Here is a 21,556-nt window from a genome sequence, read left to right on the forward strand (position 1 = left end):
CTCCTAGCAGCCATCTGTGCTGTACGGGGAGGTGATTAAGATATGGGTGTAGGGCCTAGGGTGTGGAACCATGACTCTGGGGTCCATTGAGAGGGGTGCCTTCCGGTTGGTACCACTACAGTTTTGTCACCATTTAACTTGAGGCAGCTTCTTTTTTATCCAGTCTTCTATGTTGGACATGCACCGTAGGAAGTTGAATTGCGTGGTGGATGCATCTTCTGAAAGGGAGAGTATGAGTTGGGTGTCATTGGTGTAGGAGATGATGCTGAGAGTGTCGCCTTCCAATAAAGATGAGAAGTCACGTAAACATTGAAGGGGGTGGGACTCAACGAGGAGCCCTGTTGAACTCCTCAAATCAGTTTTGTGGAGTCCGATGTGAAGGGTGTAGGGTGTACCATATGAGAGCGTCCAATGATGGAGTGGATGCCCTGTGTTCCAACCTTGTGAGTCTTTAGATGAGGATAGTGTAGAAGACTGTGTTGAAGGCTTCTGAGAGATCCAGGAGGATAAGGGTTGCTGTGTCTCCCTTGTCTGTAATTAGGCGTGTCTCATTTGTGGCTGCTATGACAGCTGTCGTGGTGCTGTGGTTGGCTCTGAATCCCAACCGAGAGGGTTTGAGGAGGAGGTTGGTCTCAAGGTAGTGACCGATGTGAGTGTTGACCTGTTTTTCCAAGACTTTGGTGGTGTACAGTAGAAGAGAGATGGGCCGGTAGTTTGTCATGGTAGTCTGGTTGACTGACCGAGAGTGCTCCAGATTGGATGGATGACATGGTGTTGGCTGTCCGTGTTAGAGGTTTTGGCCCACCATGGTAGGTGAGGAGGAACTACACTTAAGATTCGGCTGGATGTGAGCCCCCGTACTCCCTGGACAGGATTCTCTTCTTATTCCATCCTGGTAACAGATCCTATGAACCGCTACCAATTTGAGTCCGGATTGCGCAGAAATGTTTTCGCAGGGTACTTTGTCTTACTAGGCACGTCACACCATATGCGCCTGTTATGCCTTTACTAGGTATGCCGAATGTGAGAGGACGAATCCGGGTAACAGACCTAACCGAATGGCTGGGGGCAAGCATAACTACAATGGGAGATTTGTATGGGGAAGGTGCGCTGCAGTCATTCCTCTCATTAACGGAGGAGGAAGGAGTCCCCCCGGTTCTATTCCTGAACCACGCTGCTGGACGGCCATGCTGCGACGATGGTGGGCTAACATTTCGCAGGAACCCCCAACACATCTCCTAATGCTATATATACACGTAATAGGCACGAGGCGCCACCTTGCGAAATGGTTCGCGGAGTCGATCCGGGAACACACCACGGTGTACTTAACGCCACTGAGTACCAAATGGGAAACACATCGGGCGAGACCATACTCCGATAAAGAGTGGTCCATGGTCCTGGAGAGCCCCAGACTGGTCCCTAGAAATGCAAGTTTCCGGCTGATTCCATTTTACGTTGTTCACCAGGCGTACATGTCCCCAGACAAGATAAATAGGTATTTTAACAAACTAGATGCTGCTGTCCTCGTTGCAAATGATTGAATTTGGAATTGTTGTATATGCTCTGGCCCTGTCCGGTATTGCTACCATACTGGGATGGGGCAATCAATGCGCTGGCTGCTAGTACTGGGAGTATAAGAAGTTGCTGCGGACATGGGAAACATGTGTCATGTGTAACTGGGATATTTCCCAAGAAGCAAAAAGCATAAATCCTCTTCTAGGTTTCTGGATCTGGGCCTAGTTGTAGCCAACCGGCTCATTACCCGCCGGTGGAAAGCAGAAGAACCCCCACCAATAAAAGCGTGGTTTCACTCGATGTTAAACTGGGTTAAGGCTGAGGCAGTCTCATTAGTAAGGGAAGATACGTTGGGGCTTCGCAAATTCCCCATTTCATCGGCATGGAACACAATGTTGTGCATGCTACAAGGGGTGTTTACACCGGTTGACCCACCAGACATTCCTACCATTAATTAAGTTTGTTTCACACATGCATCGCATTGTGGGCCGAATTGTGAACTGGACTATATGGTATGCTCCATACACTCCAAACTGACATTTATTCATTTCAAGTAAGTTAGAACATACAAATGTACGATTGTATAAATGGCACTTTCCTGCACTGATCAAAGACAATATTTCCACCCACCTATGTGAGAATTCTGCTCCTTCCTTACCCCTCCTTTTGGTTGTGTTATTGGGTTAATGTTATCTATAAGGTGGTTAATCGATTAGTTAATTGAAGGGACATGGTGGAGTGAAGCCATATGAAATGTATACATGTCTTCAATATGTACACACAAAGTAAGTCTATAACATATTGCAGCCAGGGGAAAAACTGACATGCTGAAAGACTCTTACCTATGTGTGCAGCCTAGGGTAGGATGTCTGCTGTTACCGAAATAGAATGGATAGCAGCGATGTCTTCCCGTTATTGCGATGCTATGGTAAACTCTATTTGGTAAACTGCCTACCGGTTCTATATGGCAGTGTGTATATATATATATATATATATATATATCGGTTTGTCCACTGTACCGTTCAATATAAAACTTAATAAACCGATCAAACAAAAAATATTAGTAGGTGAGGGTCTTGTGTGGTGCTGGTAGTTAGTCGAGGGGGTTGGGGGATTGCATGATTTGGTTGAGGGGTGGGGGTGGAGGGATTGCAGGATCTGGTTCAGGGGTTGGGGATGGCAGGATCTGGTTGAGGGGTGGGGTTTAAGGGATTGCAGGATCTGGTTGAGGGGTGGGGGTTGAGGGATTGCAGGATCTGCGTGGGGGTTGAGGGATTGCAGGATCTGGTTGGGGGTGGGGGTTGAGGGTTTGCAGGGTCTGGTTGAGGGAATGAAGGGTCTGGTTGAGGGGTGGGAGTTGAGGGGTTGCAGGGTCTGGTTCAGGGGTTGGGGATGGCAGGATCTGGTTGAGGGGTGGGGTTTGAGGGATTGCAGGATCTGGTTGAGGGGTGAGGGATTTCAGGATCTGGTTCAGGGGTTGGGGATGGCAGGATCTGGTTGAGGGGTGGTGTTTGAGGGATTGCAGGATCTGGTTGAGGGGTGGGGGTTGAGGGATTGCAGGATCTGGTTGACGGGTGGGGGTTGAGGGATTGCAGGATCTGGTTAAGGGGTGAAGTTGTTATAGATCATGACTTAATAAACCGATTTATCAGAGCATCTCCCCACTGATGTCCAGGTAAAAAAATAGTACTACATTACACACTAATATAATCATGGCTGTGGGGGCGGTTGCCACCCATGTTGAAACTAGGTGTTTTCAGTCACCGAACAGAGATTAGCACTCTTTTTTTTTTTTTTTTTTTTTTGTTCAAAAACCTTTATTTGAGCAAGCATAGAAAAATACAAGAATGGGCCTACAACCTCACGGGGCTGGCCGCTAATAACAAGGCACAGGGCATGAATTGGAATGTACACCCGTGGCCAGGCACAAATCCCGCACAAAGCATTACTCCCAACATATCACAGAGCATTTTGAATTTTTATTTTATACAAAAAGAAAAACAAACATTAAAAAGGCGAATGCACGGTAATTAAGGTCAGCCCAAAGAACGGAGGGGATGGTACACGGTCAGGAGAACATACCCAGAGCCCTGAGGCTCCAACAAGGTCGGGAGGGGGGGGGGAGCAGCGGGGAGAATCGGAAATTCAAAAAACAGTATGAAAGGGTTCCGGGAACGCTCGCCTAGGGAGATAGGACAACCTCAATAGTGCCTACAAGGGGAGGGGTGCAGATATCTCCACGATATTCATTCCACTGGCCCCAAATCTTCGTCCACGCCCTGGGTCTGCCCCTGGCCACATAAACAGTCTTCTCACGAAACATGGACCAGTCCATGTTGTCCTCCCACTTCGAGACCTCAGGGGGCCTGGATGCGCCCCAGAGTTGCGCAACATCCTGTTTCGCAATCATGTAACCCAAGGTAGCCCATCTGGTCTGGGCCACAGAGTAGTCAGTGGGCTCCCAAACATTCAACAGACATCGTCGAGGCTCCGGCCGCAGGGCCACACCAGTCACAGCAGTCATTACCTCAAGCACAGCAATCCAGTAAGCCGCTACAACCGGGCACTCCCATAGAATGTGTAAAAAGGTAGCACTCGATCCACAACCACGCTTACATAACCCATCCAAGGAAAAGCCCATCTTCACCAGACGCGGACCAGTGACATACACGTGATGAAGGATCTTAAGTTGAACCAAACGGAGACGGGCAGGAATGGCTACCTCCTTGGGAGAAGAGAGTGCCGAAAGATTAGCACTCTTAATTGGCTGCACATCAACATAGTTGTATGCAACGATATCCAGTGACAAAATATCAACCTGCAACAATACCAAATGCACCACATCGACTATCATTACGTTGCCAAAGTAAGTGTAGAATTTACTGATCTTTACCCCACATCTATGTAACTTAAAGATGCGTATATTGTCATAGTCCATAGAAAAGGAGTTTAAAAAGTAAACCAATACCGAACGATATAGTGGTGGTTAAGGTTTTGCGCTAGATGTTGCAGGGCATTTGTCGGTTATGTTAGAACATAATGTGAAGGACTTGTCTGGAGGCCTGCGACATGGATCTCATGCGCAAGAAAACTTAGCAGGTCTGCTAGAATGTAAAAATGAAAAGCATGTTATCACATGTACACGGTGACAGGAACATGCTACCCTGCACCATGTTTATCCCACTATGGTTCCAATTGCTTTGACGATGTAAAAGCTGCTTTACCACGATACCTACAAGTGATGTGTTTGCGGTGAAGTATTACAAATAATTTAGAAATACCGTTTGTTCTTCTATTGGTTTAACATGGGATCTGGTTAACGGAAGCTTTCTAAGAATGCTAACGCAAGTGCACTATTGTCAGGGTTCGTAAAAGGCTAGCAGTACTCTGACTTCAATCAGCCATTTAGCATCAATGACTGAAAGCAATAAAGGAGGCAGCCTAGGTGACTTTGCTGCTAGCTTAGCTTTTGGGAAAGGACACAGCATGGTTATTCAGGTAAAATACATAGTATTGTTAGCTGTAAAATGAGGAACAGTGAAATCTATTTGTAGAAGCCTACATTTAGCCAACGGATACTCTGTAGGACAGGTTGCTCCACTTCATACATTCTGTAGGCGTCTGTTGCCCAAAGGGTACATTATGGAGGCATTGTCTGTCCTCCTGGTAACTGTGGTACCTACCGGCCTAGGGCTGTTACTGTTAAAGAAACATTCCTGCGTTAGTAACCTTTGCGCCCCACCTCTTGTCTCTCCCATAGGTCTACGGTGGAATGAGAGGTATGAAGGGCTTGGTCTACGAGACGTCGGTCCTGGATCCCGATGAGGTGAGCGTCCCTTTGTCTTCTCTTTTTTGTATTCTCTAATAATTATATAGAGCAAACCTAATTGGAGAGCAGCCAAGAACAATGTCCCTTGCTTTGCATTGTGAAATCCTACAATGTCTTTCTCCACCCCTGTTTCTAGGGCATTCGTTTCCGTGGCCACAGCATACCCGAGTGCCAGCAGTTGCTCCCAAAAGCACCAGAAGGGGAAGAGCCTCTCCCAGAGGGTCTGTTCTGGCTGCTTGTCACAGGAGACATCCCTACCCAGGAGCAGGTGAGGAAAGAAAGGTTACAACCCCCAAGGTTTAAGGTTTCAAAACGTTGTTGTTTGAAATTAAGTCAAAAACGGACCTGTAGAATCCTGTGTGGTGAAAAGGTTATGTTCAAATCCTGCCGTCTGACTAGTACCCACTAAGTTGATTCCAACGTGTTGAATGCCCTTCTTGCCTAGTTTTTTCTTCCCATCTCCTTACTTTTTCTCCATCCCTTTCTCCTCATTTCCTCTTCAAATATGGGACACGAACACTCTTCCCTATCTATTCTCCCTGGGATTTTTGCTATATCTTTAATCACCACTGCACTGCTTCTACTTCAGGCGTGTATACCCACCTTTCTTAACGTTTACATATCGCATCCAGTGTATTCATTGTTCGACTTGTTTTCCGCATTCTTTAACTGTTGCTACTTTAAGTCGTGTTCTTGTCAGAAATGGGATACTAAGTACCTCAACCTTTTTAAAAATCTAAAATGTACTTGTATTTTGTCTCGCCTCTTAATTTACAATCCTGAGATATCTGGTTATTGTATTTTTTTCTCTTTTGGCAAAATAGTGTGTTTTTCATCTGCTCATTCACATTTTGGTGATTTCCAAAATGGAAACCCATGATCCTGGAGTAGTCCGACAAATATTCTCCACTTTGGGATTTAATAAAATGTTGATATAGCCCTATTTATTTATTTTTATTTATTCAGAGTTTTATATAGCGCGAACAAGATCTTTACAGATATCAGAGCGCTTTACAGAAACAGGGGGTGACGATAGCATGAGGGTGATACGACATAATATTGGGTGCAATATAAACTTCAGTAACATGATCGGATAGCAGTCATGTTCAAATAGAAAGTCAGTAAACAATCAGATAAGCGAATAATAAAAGACGAGACTGAGTCTTACATACAATTACGATAAAATCAGGAGAACTTATACTATAAGTATCTAAAAGTTGTAGGGGAAGGGGCCTCGATATACAATAGGCTAACATGAATAGTCTAATAATAGATATTTAGTGAGTAGCATAGAAGGATCGAATGACCATCAAGTAATTGTGGCATACAAGAGGAATAAACAGATCTAGGTCATGCAAAATATGACATTATTTGACATTAGACAATCATGAAACCAGTAATACCCAAGCGGCACGAAAGTCAATGAGGAACAGACATTAAAGTTCAGGTGAACTTGGCCATGAGGATGGCTTTCACCTCTTTCTTAAAGAAGGCCGTGGAGGAGATAAGCCTGGTTTCGGGAGGGAGTGCGTTCCAGATCCTCGGCGCCATTCCTGAGAAGGAGCGTTTGTATGTTCTTTCCTTCCGGAATCTGCGAGGTTTCAAGAGTAAGTTTTTTGAACTTCTATTGGATCTCGACCCTCCTGATATAGTTAGCTTTTGAGTGAGGTAGTTAGGAGCATTGTGGTGTACAGCCGCGTGTGTCATTACAGCGATTTTCAGATGTATTCTGGCTTCAAAGGGCAGCCATTTCAGAGATTTCAAGTCAGGGGTTATATGAGAGTGTTTTCTTGAGCCCGTGATGAGTCTCGCGGCAGCGTTCAAGGAAGCTCTTAGGGGTGCAGTTGTTGCTAAAGGGAGACCACTGAGGGTCACAATTCCATAGTCAATGCGGGGGAGGACTAGGGCTTGAACTGCATTTTGGAAGTCTTTGGCTGGGAGGAAGGGTTTCAACTTTCTCAATGTGTTGATTTGGAAATTAGCTCCTTTTGTCGCTCTGCTAATGTGCTGTTGCATGTTGAGCTTTGCGTCCAGTGTGACACCTAAGGATTTCGCGGAGTCCACGATGGTGGGCCGGACATTGAGTGCAGTTAAGTTGTTGAGCCAAAGTTGGATGGTGGTAGATTTCGCAGGGGGTGCTATCAGAAGGAACTCAGTTTTCAGAGCATTTAGTTTGAGGTGGTTGTCGGCCAACCACGATTGGGTCTTTGTGAGAGTGTAATTCAGGAGTTTGATATCATCCGGGGATTGTACCTTTAGGTAGAGTTGAGTGTCATCGGCATACATATGGAAGTGTACATTGGATGCTTGGAGCAAGGAGGCAAGCGGTTCCATGATGAGGTTGAACAGTGTGGGTGAAAGGGAGGATCCTTGTGGAACGCCTAGGTCGACTGGCACAGGCGAGGATAACACATTGTTAATCTTGAACTTCTGAGTCCGGTTATGTAGGAAGGACGTGAACCATTTGAGAACAGTCCCGGATAAACCCATTCTAGTGTTTAGCAGCTCAAGGAGGTTCTCATGTTTGACCGTGTCAAAAGCTGAGGAAAGGTCAAGGAGGATGAGGAGGCATGAATCATTGCGATCGAGGATTTGGTGGGCGTCGTCAATTATGTGAGTCATGGCAGTTTCCGTGCTGTGATTCGCACGGAAGCCTGATTGGTGGGTGTTGAGGAGATCAAACTTGTCAATGTGTTCTGTTAGTTGAAGCTGTACACATTTTTCCAGCAGTTTGGCCAAGGTGGGGATGTTTGTGATGGGACGGTAGTTGTTTAGGTCGGACGGGTCAGCTGTGGGTTTCTTGAGTATGGGCGTGACTTGCCCCACCTTGAGTGAGTCCGGGATGAGACCTTGTTGAAGGGAGCTGTTAATGATTTTAGTCCAGAGTGGGAGGAGCATGGTGGTGAAGTCTTTTACCGCGTTAGCAGGCAGGGGGTCTGTGAGGTGATTAGAAGGTTTCAGGGTACCGAGCAGTTTGAATATTGCATCCTCTGAGTAGATGTCAAAGGAGGCCCACGATGCGTTGTTTTTTGGCTGGGCGTTAGACATTCTGATGTGCACAGGGTGTTGGCTTACATCATTGAGGAGATCATTCCTTATGTTGTCGGTCTTTTGCTTGAAGAAGGTGGAAAAGTCTTCACTGTGTGGGATATCGCTTGTTGGGTTGTTTTGTTGTAAGGGTTGCGGCTTTGTTTGACTTTTGACTAGTTCGAACAATTTTCTTGGTCGGTTTTTCGCTTGGTCAAGCTGGAGGCGAAAGAAGTCAGATTTCGCACGCTTAATTTTCCTAAAATAGGCATTTCTCTTGTTCTTAAGGTTTTTGCGATGAAGTGATGAGGGATCCGATCTCCAAATGCGCTCTGCCGATCGCATAGCTCGCCTGTCTTCGTTGAGTCTCCCGTCATACCAGGGGTTCGAATTCTTGGTGGAGACTCTCTTTAGTTGCAGTGGGACTGCTTCGTTGATTATAGAGGTCATGGAGTCGAGGTAGAGGTCTGTCAGAGTTTGAACATCAGAGACGCCAGCAGGTGGAAGGAGGAGCCTGTAAGTGTGGGGCGGTAGGGAGTTAGGGTTGAGATTCTTCATGTCCCTTTTCCAGATCTTGCATTTGGTGGGTTGAGCCGGGGAGGGTTTGATTTTTTCATTGATAAAGAAGGTGATGATGTGGTGATCTGACCAGTCACCGGGTTGGATTGACCCCAGTTGGGTAGAGTCCTCTTTGGCGATAAGGTCGAGTATCGCACCTTTATCATGTGTTGGGCTGTTGCATATTTGGGTGAGGTCAAGCGCATTAAGGAAAGATTTAAGACTAATCACCACTGTGTCTTTCTGATCGTTCCAATGGAGATTAAAGTCACCCAGGTAGATTTGAGTGATCTGCCGACCGGCGTTGGAAGTAATCGTGTCCATGAGTTGTTGAGAGAAGATGAGGTTATCCCCCGGCGGGTGATAGATGAGGTGTAGAGCCCATTGTCTATGTGACCCAAAGCACAACTTTTAAGTGTGGAAATGTAAATTGCTTGCCACATTTCCCATTTATGAACAAGAGGTATGAATGCACAACAAAAAACACTACCACATGCTTAGTACAGGCATAAAGAAACTATGGGGGCGTAAATGTATTGATCCATTAACCACTCCTGACCAAGGAGTACATCTAAACCGTACAGGCTGTTGAACACGGAGTACAACTTTCTGGTATTAAGACACCAACAAAAGAACTCTCGCTACCACATTTACAGCTTCCGATCAAAGTGTAGAATGCACACGCTACCAGAGACCAGCTGGGCAAGGAAGATGTGATGGCATCTTAGAGAAACTCACTACCCAGAGTTTTTACTGTATCTGGTAAATCCTTACACAAGTTTTGCAGGCCATAACTTTTATGTTGAGGTGTGCGCAGTCGTTAAATGCCTCCATACTCTATAGTAGCTGCATACCCAATTCATGCCTGGCACACTCAATGGTCTTGTTAACCCTGATTGGCTTGTTTTGCCTCCATAGGTGAGCTGGGTATCCAAGGAATGGGCAAAGAGGGCAGCGCTCCCGTCCCACGTAGCCACCATGCTCGACAATTTTCCCACCAACCTGCACCCGATGTCGCAGCTCAGCGCTGCAGTCACTGCTCTAAACAGTGAAAGTTCCTTCGCCCGAGGCTATGCCGAAGGGATCAACCGCGCCAAGTACTGGGAGGTAAGAAACAACTGGTCTCTTAGGTATTCCAAAACCATAGTCTCGCTCACCAAAAGAAAACTGCACGATGCTGTCTTCACCACTGCAAGAATGCTCCTCTTGGATGTGGGTTCTTGCATGGCTCTGCCTAGATCGTGCCCCTGTTCTCTGACAGACTTTTTATATGGGGTAACATTGAGAGATGGGAATTTCATGACATGCTGTTTAGACACAAATGTGGTTTTCAGTAGCTCTAGCAATTTTCTGTTTAAAATTTTTCTTTTTTAAATGCTATGGAAGATAATTTATATCAGTAATTGTCGCTCCTTTTCACCAAATATGGGTGCAAAGGTGCATCTGGGCTGAAGAATCTACTAATACTGCAGACTCCTATGGTGATCTTTTCCACAAGTCCTTAGTGCTCCCTCGCAGTGCGACCCAAATGTTCAATCCATATTTCTCCAAGTACAATTCAAATGCTCTTGACCCTCTGTGTGATGATTGAGGCAATTCCCCTGAATCAGTGGACTTCATGAACTTCAAACACATTTCAACTTTTCTGCCAAGCTTATGAACTTTCTCTTTTCTTGTCAGAAACACATGTACATGTTCTACTTCTCTGAAGTTTTTATATTCATGTTCCTGCATCTCTTACTACAACCAGGTAACTGAAGCTTGCTGTGGTACTGTGTCCCCTGGGAGGACCTTGAGATCTTCATCCTAGAGAAAACTGACCATCCCTAGAGTTCGCAAAGCCAGATGGGGCGGCCGCTCCTTCTCGGTGGCGGTGGCCAAACTCTGGAACACTCTACCCTCCTCGATCTCCCAGGTGGAATCCCTTCTGGTGTTCAAAAAACTACTGAAGACCTGACTTTTCTCAGTTTAGTCAGCAGCCTTTCATTTTCCTCTCCTTTTCCCGTCCGCTCAGCGCCTTGGCACCCTCGGATTTTAGTATGCTTTATAAATCCCTATCCTATCCCTGAAAAGCCCCTTTCAACAAAAATAATCAGAACGCTCACTATGCCTTTTTGCACCTGTGTGGCATATCCCCAACATTTATTCCCGTTTTGAGGCTTAGGCAGGGGTTTCCATAATTGACAGCGTCTGGACAACCAGCTGCAACAGCAGATTCCCCCAGTCATTTTGAGGCTGGAGATCAAACTGACAACTTCCAAGTCCTCGGGACAGAGCACTGCCCAGTTTAACCCCGCCCCCCCCCCCCCCCCCCCCCATACCTAATGCCCTTACCCCGTTGCAGCCGTAAATAAACGCTTAAATCGCCCACTTCTAATACATGGCCACTCTTCTGAAGGTAGGATAAAGCATTTTCTCCAAGGATGGTGAAACATCACGTCTGATTAATGGGTACTCCAGATTGTCCAACGTGTATACTCCTTACTGTTCAGGGCCGATCCACCACATATTCCTCCCATTGCAGACCATCTTTCAGGGGACCACTTGTCCATCCTCCAGCAGGAAGTTCAAGCTCTTTAGGCCGGAGGAGCCATTGCGAGAGTTCTGTGTAAGAAATAAAGCATATTCCCATTATTTCCTGGTACCAAAGAAGGATAGTGCCTTCGTCCTATCTTTGCCCTCGCAACTTCTTTCTTAAGAAGGACCAATGTAAGATGCTTGTGCTATCCCAAGTTTTTTCTACCCTGGATCCAAGTGACTGGATTTACATTGGATTTGCAGATTGTCTATTTTCAGATTCCTGTCCTGCAGTTCCACTGGTGTTACTGGAGGTTCAAGGTGGGCCATGGTGATTTTCAGTTGTCATTGTTCCCTTTCAATCTCTGGTGTTCATGAAGGTGATGGCAGTGTTTGCAGCCCATCTTAGGAGGTTTGTAATGCCAGTCTTTGCATACCTTGATGACTTGCTTCTGAGGGGTAGCTCACTGAAGACAGTTGTGAACTGCCTCCAGGCAGTGGCAAACCACCTCACATCCTTGAAGTTCTTGATCAACCTTCTGAAGTCGCACCCGATTCCTTCCCAGAGCCTCTCATATATTAGAGCTGTACTGGATACTGTGCTCTTTAGAGCTTCTCCACCAGCTCATTGAGTCCAGGACATTTGTGCTGTGATCCTGATGCTTAAACCTCTGTCTTTGATCTCAGTGAGAACTGCTCCGAGGCTCCATGGCCTTATCGTCTCCTACATCCTGATTGTGGAATATACGAGATGGCATATGTGGGCTTGCAGTGGGATCTGAAGTCTGAGTGGGCGCAGCACCAAGCAAGCCGGTCTTAATCCATACAGGTTTCTGAGGAGACTTAGAAAGATATGCAGTGGTGGTTACTCGACCACAATTGGACCAGTGACAGACACCCTCGCTCTTACCCCACCAGGTTTGACGATCATGATGAATGCATCGTTGCTGGGTTGGGAGGTCCCCTGAGGAAAGTGGAGATCAAAGGACTCTTGTCTCTTGCGGAAACCAGCCTACACATCAACCTTGGAGTATGGGGCAATTTGCTTGGCACTAAAGGCCTTCCTCTGTTCCATCAAGAAGGAAGCTGGTTCATGTTCCTTAGTACAACACTATAGCCATGTGGTATTGCAACAAAAACAGAGTGGAGTGAGGTTCTGGGTTGTATGCGAAGAGGACCTGAGCCTCTGGAACTGGCTGAGCCACAAGGGTGTATCCCTGGTAGTCAACTACCAGGTAGGATCTTTGAACGACTGGGCAGGCTCACTTGGGGTGCGTTGCCTAGCAGATCACCAATGGCAGTTGCACTCGAAGATGGTGCCAGGCGTCTTCCAGCAATGGGGAGAACCTTGGCTTGAGCTTTTCACCATTGCCGAGAACATGCAGTGTCCAAGCTTGTGTGTTGGAGGTCAGACAGCGACATGCTCTTGGAGAAGCTTTCCATCTAGAGTGGCTTTCAGGATGGCCTGCATAATCTACACCTCCCATGTGTGACGATTGAGCGGCGACAACTGACAACTTTCAACCTCCTCCTGAGGTAGTTGATTTCACCTGGCAGGCAGGCATCCATCCACAAAAACCATTTATGCTGGCAGAAGTCTCTGGCTTGGTTGGATACCACCATTGTAAGCCACATTTTCAGATGTGTTGCTATTTGTTTCTTTAGTCCAGCAAGAATTTGCAGTGGCCAGTGTTTAACGGTTATTTGTCAGCATTACCAGCCTTTATACATTTACCAGATCAACCATCGTTGTTCAATTGCGACAATGGGACCTTAACATGAGTTTCACTTACTTGATGTGTTCCTCATTTTAACCAAAGCATGACTATCCTCCGCGTCGTTTGACTCTGAAAACAGTCTTTCTCATAGAGATATCAGCTAGTCTTGTGAGTGGATTACAAGCGCGCGGTCTGCCCAACAACCATACGCATCCTTTTTTCCAGACAAACTGATGCTACAAACTAGGGCGGCACTCCTGCCCAAGGTTGAGAAGCCCTTCCACGTAGTCCTTCACCATTCCACCATTCTTTGCTCCACCTCATAACTCGAAAGGAGGACCAAGGACAATCTGCTATTTGTGGTGTTTACAGGACCACACAAAGGTATAGGTTTTCTCTGCTCACCAGGTGAGGAATCTCCACATAGAAGTATCCATTCCTACATGCCAAGAACAGATGCATACTGGTAAGTAGCATATTCATTCTTTCCTTTGGTCTCATTAGATCGATATTCCCTGTAACTGCAGATTCTTCACAGACCCTCCGTTCTGTGAAACTGACTTTATTTTTGTACCTTGGTCTTGAAATGGTCCCACTTTAGAGATCAACACACTGACAAAAATGATCAGTCAATGACTTTGCATCCAACTGCACAGAGTTCAGAAAGAAACTGGCATCGGCGCTCAGGGGTGGTGACTACGTGGCTCCAGCTTCCTTTTCCGGTGCAGGGCAGAGTTGATGAGGAGCCGTAGGACTCCTTCGACTAGTGCATGAGGGAATTGCTGAAATAAAATCTCTGGATCCAGTCTGCAGCCTTGAGATATTCTTACGGTGAGAATCTGTGGTTCAATAGAGTATCCTCCAGAAAGAAAGTCACCGAAGGTAAGTAACCTGCCCCATTAGATAGCCCGGTCTTCAGAAAGTCCCGTACTGGGTCATATCTGTCAAAAAGACATTGTTTTAGAGTCCTAGAGTATTTCACCCAGTGGGTTATAGACGGTGGGAGCTCTTGGGCCTTTTTGTTGGGTACAGTAAATCGTTAAAGGCCTTCAAAACACTGTCCTAGTCCACAGATTACTCCAGGGTGGGCTAGTGAAAGACATTTTGCTCCAGAACACCCATGAAACATTTGCCAAAAGGGGAAGCAAAATTGTTGCGGCACCGAGATCTGGACACACGACTCCAAGTGACTGACTGCCCCAGAGCCGGACACTTTTCTCCTATTGAGGCCTACCATTAATATCTTTTTATAGGGTAATGCTTTAAACAGTAAATACAAGAACAAAGCGCTTCAAAATCTGTTCTAGAGTTGCCTTGGTGATCGCTGACTGATAATTATAGTAAGCAAAGATAGAAAGGCTGTGTTAAAAATTATTACAGACAATTTTATATGCAGTTCTACTCAAGTGTAATGTTCTTGGCTTTGCAGAAGCTTAAGACTTGAAGAAATGGCCGTGTTTTCTCTTGGGCTGGTGGCAGCCATAAATGCAGTTGTAGCACGGTGCCGGTCTTCTGCTGGTTTTATTCTCCCTCCTTCTGCACCCCAGCATTTCATTTCCTCTCCAAGCAGCCTGGTCATGGTACTAATTCGCACCTCAAAGATGCGCCAACAAAATAAAGTGCTGCACGTCTGTGCAAGCGAAACTATTTCAGAAAGTGTCACTGTACAAAAGCGAGAGCACAGTTGTGAGGATGGGGAACGCTAGACGAGGATTAATGACTGGTGCCTATGCTATGTTTAATGTTGTATGCTTAAAGATTCCCCCGGCCTCGACATCGGAACTTGTACTTCTGGCCCAGTTTCAAATGGCCATTTTCTTCGGAATGATCTGTACCAGTAGATGAACCGTTAATATCCTGAGGGTCGACCGGGCTTCTTGTTGCTAGACGACAAACTCGTTCTGTCTCTGTCCACAAGATGGCACTGTACCACTATTTCCGAGTGGAGGGAACCTCATATATTCTGTTTAGATACCAGAAGGTAAAGTGTTGTTTATGCAGAGTATTGATTACTCCGATAAACTTGTAAATGTGATTTTGAGTCATTCGCTGTTTGCCCTCTAGCCACCTGCGCGTACTCCTTCCAGATTACGGGACACCTCCACAAAGAACACCGCCCCCATCACTTGCCTGCCCTTGGTTCCTTTTCTAGAGTTGTAAGCCCCCTGCCTCGTGTGCAGCACGATCTGAACGCAGGGCACGAGTCGGGGGTACACGCTGATACACCGCGTCCACCCACTATTTTCACAGATTGGACTACTGACACGTTGAGCCCCACAGAAATATGTTGAACGTGACCCAGTGTAATTCTGAGACACCGGGACACTTTTAGCAACGCCTATACTTTGTCTGCTTTCAATTCCCAGCAGCAAGATGCAGGCGGGTGGGGACTTTTATCGTTGGCTATTTTTTTTTTTTTGGCAGAGTTTTATATAGCGCGAACTAGACCCGAATATTTTTCCAGTTTCGTTACATTTTTACGTTTCCAGTTACTTTCATTTTAGGCACGGGGAGATTAAGTGATTTGCCCAGAATCACAGGAGGTTTTGGCGTCGTTACCGAGATTCGAACCCCAGGTCCGAGGTCGAGCGCCCTAGCCGTTAGGCCAACTCCTCTCCTCTTCACACTGAACCCGATTTCGGCAAAAACCATCTCGAAACAGTACTTTTCGGATTAAGGCGCACTCTGTCGTTCAACTGCATGTTAACACCCCCTCAAAAAACCTGCATGCCTCAGGTTAAAGGGACAGGACGCAGTGAGTTTCGTGTTCTCATTAATGCTATGAGCATAAACAGCGTGGACTCTGCAGTCTATCAAGGCCTGGCCTCCAGAGCCTGGCAGCAACCTCCAGAGCCCTGGAAGCACCCTCGTACGCTCAGACTACAAGCAATCACATGCTTTCAAAGGGGCAGAGCTCCGAATTATTTTAACAGCTATTCCGGATCGATTAGATAGATGGATATCAATGCACCCAGTTATATCCATCTATCTATGATACTGCCTGGTCAATAAACAAATGCCTCCCCATACTCCGTGAGAGACATATGCATTCTTTCAGAGTTACAATCTTACACCGGAATGCGTTGTTCTAACTTACGGTGCTCCTTCCCCTGAGAGTCTGCAGCAGGCAGCTGTGCCGGTGGGCTCGAGCTGGCAGTGCCCTGTGGTGCGGGCACCTTCAGACAGCGGTCCTGCTGTGGTTTGCTTAGTAGAAGACAGACTTGTATTATATGCAGTCTGATAACACCCTTCCGATAGATTTAGTGACCAATATTATATTTTTAATTTGTGCATTGATTCAGGGGTAGGTCCCTTTTGTTGTGATGGGCAATGTTCAATTCCAAAGAGGGAAAAGTCTTCTGATTGGAGTCCATCCAAAAAATCTTGAATCACAGGAGGTGAAAAAGGGTGCTCGAGGTGGACTTTTCCGTTAAGCAGTGGTAGCATCTGAATGCACTTTAATAGAGAAGCTATGTTCGGATGCCACCACTGCTCATAAATTAAAAGAAAGCAGTACTTCTCTTCTTCACATGGTTCTGCTGCAGTGGCTAAGAGGTAGGATGCTGTGACCCTCTCAGGACGCTCTCGCAGTTGTCTGCAAAGTTCAGGTGGGTGTTTAGTTGGTACTCTAGATCCCAGTAGGCAAGGTCGGTGATGGCATGCTCGGGAGGGAATAACTTGCCTGATGCTATGGAGTAAAGATCCAACGCTCACGGGAGCTTACAGTGTGATTGTATTGTCCGATGTAGGTGGGCCGGATGCCACTGTAGTCTGTCAATCCTATAGCAATGGGGATCAGTGTCACTTTGGATTGAATTAACTTGTGGATACTTCGAGAAACAGTGGGATTGGAGGTAATTCATAGGCAAATTGCCATGTACAGTTTATCAAAATGGTGTTTCCAATGAACAGTCTCAAGGGATCTGGATGTGAAGTGTTGGCATTTTGTGCTTTCTGCTGTGACTTTAAGGCCAGCCTGAAGATCCCTATACTTGGAAGATGCTCGTCAGAGAATGGCGCTACAAACTGGTCCACTTTCCATTTCTGGAAGCTTGGAAGATAAACTGCAGTCGGTTACATGTTTCTTGCCAGAACCGATGACCAGATTGCCTGCTTCCCTTGACTGAACGTGGGATCAGGTTCTCTTTTCAAGTAGTGCATTATTATGCTGGATGTTGGGAAGGCTGGCACTTTCTGGTATTCTTAACAGTACAGTGTGCTTGTGCTTTCTTACAGGCTCTGCAGAGGGCACATTTTCCTTTGGCATTTTGGTCTAAGTAATTGTTTTAAAGAATGATCCTTTCATTCAAATGTATTAAGTGCCTGATTTGGCTGATTGGATTAGTTTTTAAAACAATCAAAAATATTATATGTGGGAAATGTTATAATTTATGGGCAGGTTTTCATGTACTTTTGTTTTACTTATTATGGTGTTTATGAATAGGAGAGAATCCAATGACAGAACTTGAAGTGATTGCATTGGGAGCTTTCTACTGGGAATAGGGGACAGTCGGTACATTCATTGAAACCTGTAACAATGTTTTCATCTTTTGAACAGCAATTACATTTCAAATTTGTTATTGCTGGTATTTCAAAGTTACTTAAATATGATGTTTTTGTTACTTAACACCTGGGTCCTTTGCCTGAATTGTTTCTCCTCCATTCATAGTTGGTTTATGAGGACTCCATGGATCTGATTGCCAAGCTGCCATGCATTGCTGCTAAGATCTACCGTAACCTGTACCGGGAAGGGAGCGGAATTGGAGCCATCGACTCCAACCTTGACTGGTCACACAACTTCACCAACATGTTGGGTTACACCCAGCCCGAGTTCACAGAGCTGATGAGACTGTACCTCACAATCCACAGGTAGGTGTCCTCTACCTCACTATCCCCACACGAGCATCTGCCTTCTTTGCCACCATATCTTCTGGCGCTATATTCTGTGACTTTACTTGTGGCCCTCAACTTTTTTGTTCTGGTCAAAGTGGGCAAGGACCAGTATTAGACCAAGTCATTGATTAAAGTCCATGACATTTGGGACCACCTCGCTTCACAAGCCCCTAGCTAATAATTAGGAAATAAGTCACACAGATGGCTTTGTGTTCTTTCCATTTTACATTTGTGGAGAGTCCATTTATTTGCTATTTTTAAGGTCGAGCCTCCCAGACACCCCACACTATCTGGTTGCAAAATACCTATTTGAAGCTTACTAGATCTTACTGTGGGCCTAAAGCCCACCCCATTGCTTACCTGTGTCACCCATTTGCTTGCTTCTCATTCAATGGCTTTCCTTGTCCATCTTCTTATTTCTTTCCCTGGAGCACAGCTTCCCCTCTGCTCACTTTTAGGGAACTACTTTTGGTTAAGCATTCCACAAAAGTGCATGTGTTTTCCATCTCTCTCCCTCGTTTGCTTCTTTCCCCCCTCCTCCTTGTTGCCATGTCGTCTGTGTGCCATCTCCCTCCATGTTTTTCTCCTTGCTTTCTGTGGGCGTAAGTACTCCAGAAATGCATTTATTTTCCAGCTATATTCCTTGTGTGCGTCTTTCTGATGGATACATCTGGCCACAGAATCCTCACCGTAAGAATATTTCCCATGCGCTAAGCTGGAACAGATAAGAATTTAGCAATGTTAGGTGGCATATAAGCACCACCCCTGCAAGACGTCCGTTCCTTTCTTTTGTGTCTTCTTATGCAAATCTGGATTTCGGCTCCCAATTTTATCACACTTCCAAATTCTTCTAAACAAAATCCAGTGCACTAGGAAACCTTGTCCCCTCATAAAACCATAGGCTTCAAACCGTGTCCAGACGGTTGCAAACAGATGTCTGTGACCGTCTCGCCTGAAGTGTTTCTGGTCCTTGGACTCAGGGCACAAGTCCATGTAACGCGAGAAATGCTTTCTCATGCACTTAAAGGCGATGAAGCGTTTCTGGTCCTAGGGCTCAGTTCACAAGTCCATGTAACGCGAGAAATGCTTTCTCATGCACTTAAAGGCGATGAGGGCCTGGCAAACAAAGCTGTATGTCGCCAAGCACAAGAAGTCACCGTTTTTGCGTAAATCCCAATTGCTCCAAGTCAAAGGTGCAGACCCACCTCAGTGACTTGCCATTAATCCCATTAGAGATCTACTTTGCGGTCAAAGTCCTCTGATAAACAGAAGTCCAAACAAACTCAAGGCGGCGAAGTGGGACTAACACTGTCCTGCATTCTCGTGCTAAAGAGAAGGCACGCAGGCGTCAATATGCCGGTTAGTCTCCCTTTGAATTTCCAGTTGCGGAGCAGATTCCCTATTTGGTCTTGTTGCACCCTAAATTCTCCCGGTCTTTAGCGATGCTGCAACAATTGGAGACCTTAAAGGATGCCCTATTGCTTATATTTGACACGCTTCCAGCTCACTGTGGCGTACGTTCAGGCCCCAAGGATCTGCAGGGACCAACCGTTGGGTTGCTGCCGGTGGACTCTAACTCAGTGCTGACTGAACCCCTTGGACCCATCATGGGATTTGTACTGGCTCCGGTAGACGCTTTACCCCACGACTTTCCTAGGTCTCTCCCACATAAATGCTGGTACCGCTGCTGGTGGTGAAGGATCCAGTGCTTGTTTTGCTGTCTGATCCCTCCCCCAACTTCTACATGATGCCGACTGATGTTGCGCTATGAAATTCCTGAAGTACAGCGATCACCATACAGCCAGATTCTAAATCTATGTCCCTACTAGAGCAGTATCTGCTGTCAGTCACCATTATTTCTTTGGCTCTCATTCTGACCCAAGTTTACCACCACCCAGAGATGATGAGGATGATTTACCCCGTTATTGTGATTATTTCTGATGGAGACTTCTAACTGCAGGTGTCTCACCTTTTTAATATACCACATGCGTCCGACTGGATTGGAAAACTATTAAGCAGTACCTCTGCGCACCGGTAGGTGGCACTGTGCCTAGACTGTTACACTCTGAAAAATGACATGCAGGCCAATAGAACTTCCACTTCTGCATGCTGATGTCAGTTCCTTTCTTTCCATGCCAAACGACTTTGATCTAGAACTACGCTGTGTCTCTGAGACAAGCATTTTCAGTGTGCAAGCGAAATGTCAATCTCCCAAGATAGCAGACTTCAAACCCTGTAAGGACCGTCCCAAACAAATATCTCTGGCAGATCTTGATCTAGTTTGCCTGGGGTCAAGCCATGACTCCAAGGCCTGCAGTGACTGCATATTGATGAACCCGAAGGCCATATGAGACACTGAGGTGTAACTGTCACCAAGCACTAGAAGATTCCACAGTGAGCCTAGTCCAACTTGAAGAGTCACTCCCAATTCCGTTCCCTATCCAGAAGTCCCAGGAATGGTTCCCGAGGTCAATTGTCATCACGCTCCAAGTGTTTGGGTATTCGGAAATAAAGATGCAAAACATCCACGCAGGTCTCAGCCCCTCCCTGTCACTCACATTCACCTGATAAGTTGCAAGGGTGCACCATTCCTCTCGATCTCGCTCCAGAAGTCGATCAATGTGGGAGTTTATACGGTACTGCCCGAGTTTTTGGGGCTGCCAACAACACGGACGCAGATCGAAGAGTTAGAAGAGCCCATGCTCTTACTTTTTTGTTCCCTCCATCTGGAGTACCGCCAGGAAGTTTGCCCTCAGCACCAGTTGGACCCTCCAGATCCACCTCTGGCTCCTATTTAAACTCCAGTGCTGCGCTCCTTGCCAGTTCTTGGATTCAATGCTGATGCAGACTCTACCAATGCCAGATGACAAGGTGCCAAATTGAACTCTCAGAATCTATGCAACTATGACGTCAACCAACTCTGCGTTCTGGTTCCATCAAAGTGCCAATTCCCCCAATAGACGTGCCACCCCCACAAGGAAGTGCAGATACGTTGCATTCCATATTTGGCAAAGATTCGGACAATGATTAAGATGCGGGTGATCAAATAGGGCAACCATGCCATGAGGAAAATTGGTATGATGACCTGCTGGAAGCCAGTGGCCTTGATACCTCTCCTGAGTCGGGCATCCTCCCACCCCTTTATCCTGCCACTGAGGAGAGCACTTCTTCGTAATAGTCCTGGTAGGGCAGCCAAAGTTTTTGCCCTCCAGCTCTCTACCTTAGAGGTCAAAGCCAATGTCTTGAGAGAGGTGCTACAGCTTGCACAAACATCAACTGAGGCCATCCTGCCCTTCAATGAGGCACATGCAGATACCCTTTTGGAGGCTTGGGCCAAACCTTGCTCTGATCCCCTGGTCAATCAGCATATTGCAAGACACCACTGCCTCTGCTCCAGGCAGCCCTGCATTTGTGTCTCAGCAACCCCTTCCCTGATAGCTCAGTGGTGCAGGTTACAAGTGGAACAAATCCGGATACCTTCCCAACCACTTCCTCTGAT

At 46.3% G+C, this 21,556-nt stretch overlaps 1 protein-coding gene across 1 annotated transcript in view; it reads left to right on the forward strand.

Moving 5' to 3' along the window:
- The window catches only part of CS (citrate synthase), a 130,976-nt gene that overhangs the window by 78,481 nt on the left and 30,939 nt on the right, over nt 1–21,556 (forward strand). Inside the window, exons 4-7 of the mRNA XM_078686154.1 lie at nt 5,276–5,341; nt 5,481–5,612; nt 9,848–10,036; nt 17,834–18,033. Coding sequence (XP_078542280.1) covers nt 5,276–5,341; nt 5,481–5,612; nt 9,848–10,036; nt 17,834–18,033 — 587 coding nt within the window. The remainder of the gene's footprint in view (nt 1–5,275; nt 5,342–5,480; nt 5,613–9,847; nt 10,037–17,833; nt 18,034–21,556) is intronic.

Source organism: Lissotriton helveticus, chromosome 1_1 (genome assembly GCF_964261635.1).
Source record: "Lissotriton helveticus chromosome 1_1, aLisHel1.1, whole genome shotgun sequence".
NCBI classification, from domain to species: Eukaryota; Metazoa; Chordata; class Amphibia; order Caudata; family Salamandridae; genus Lissotriton; species Lissotriton helveticus.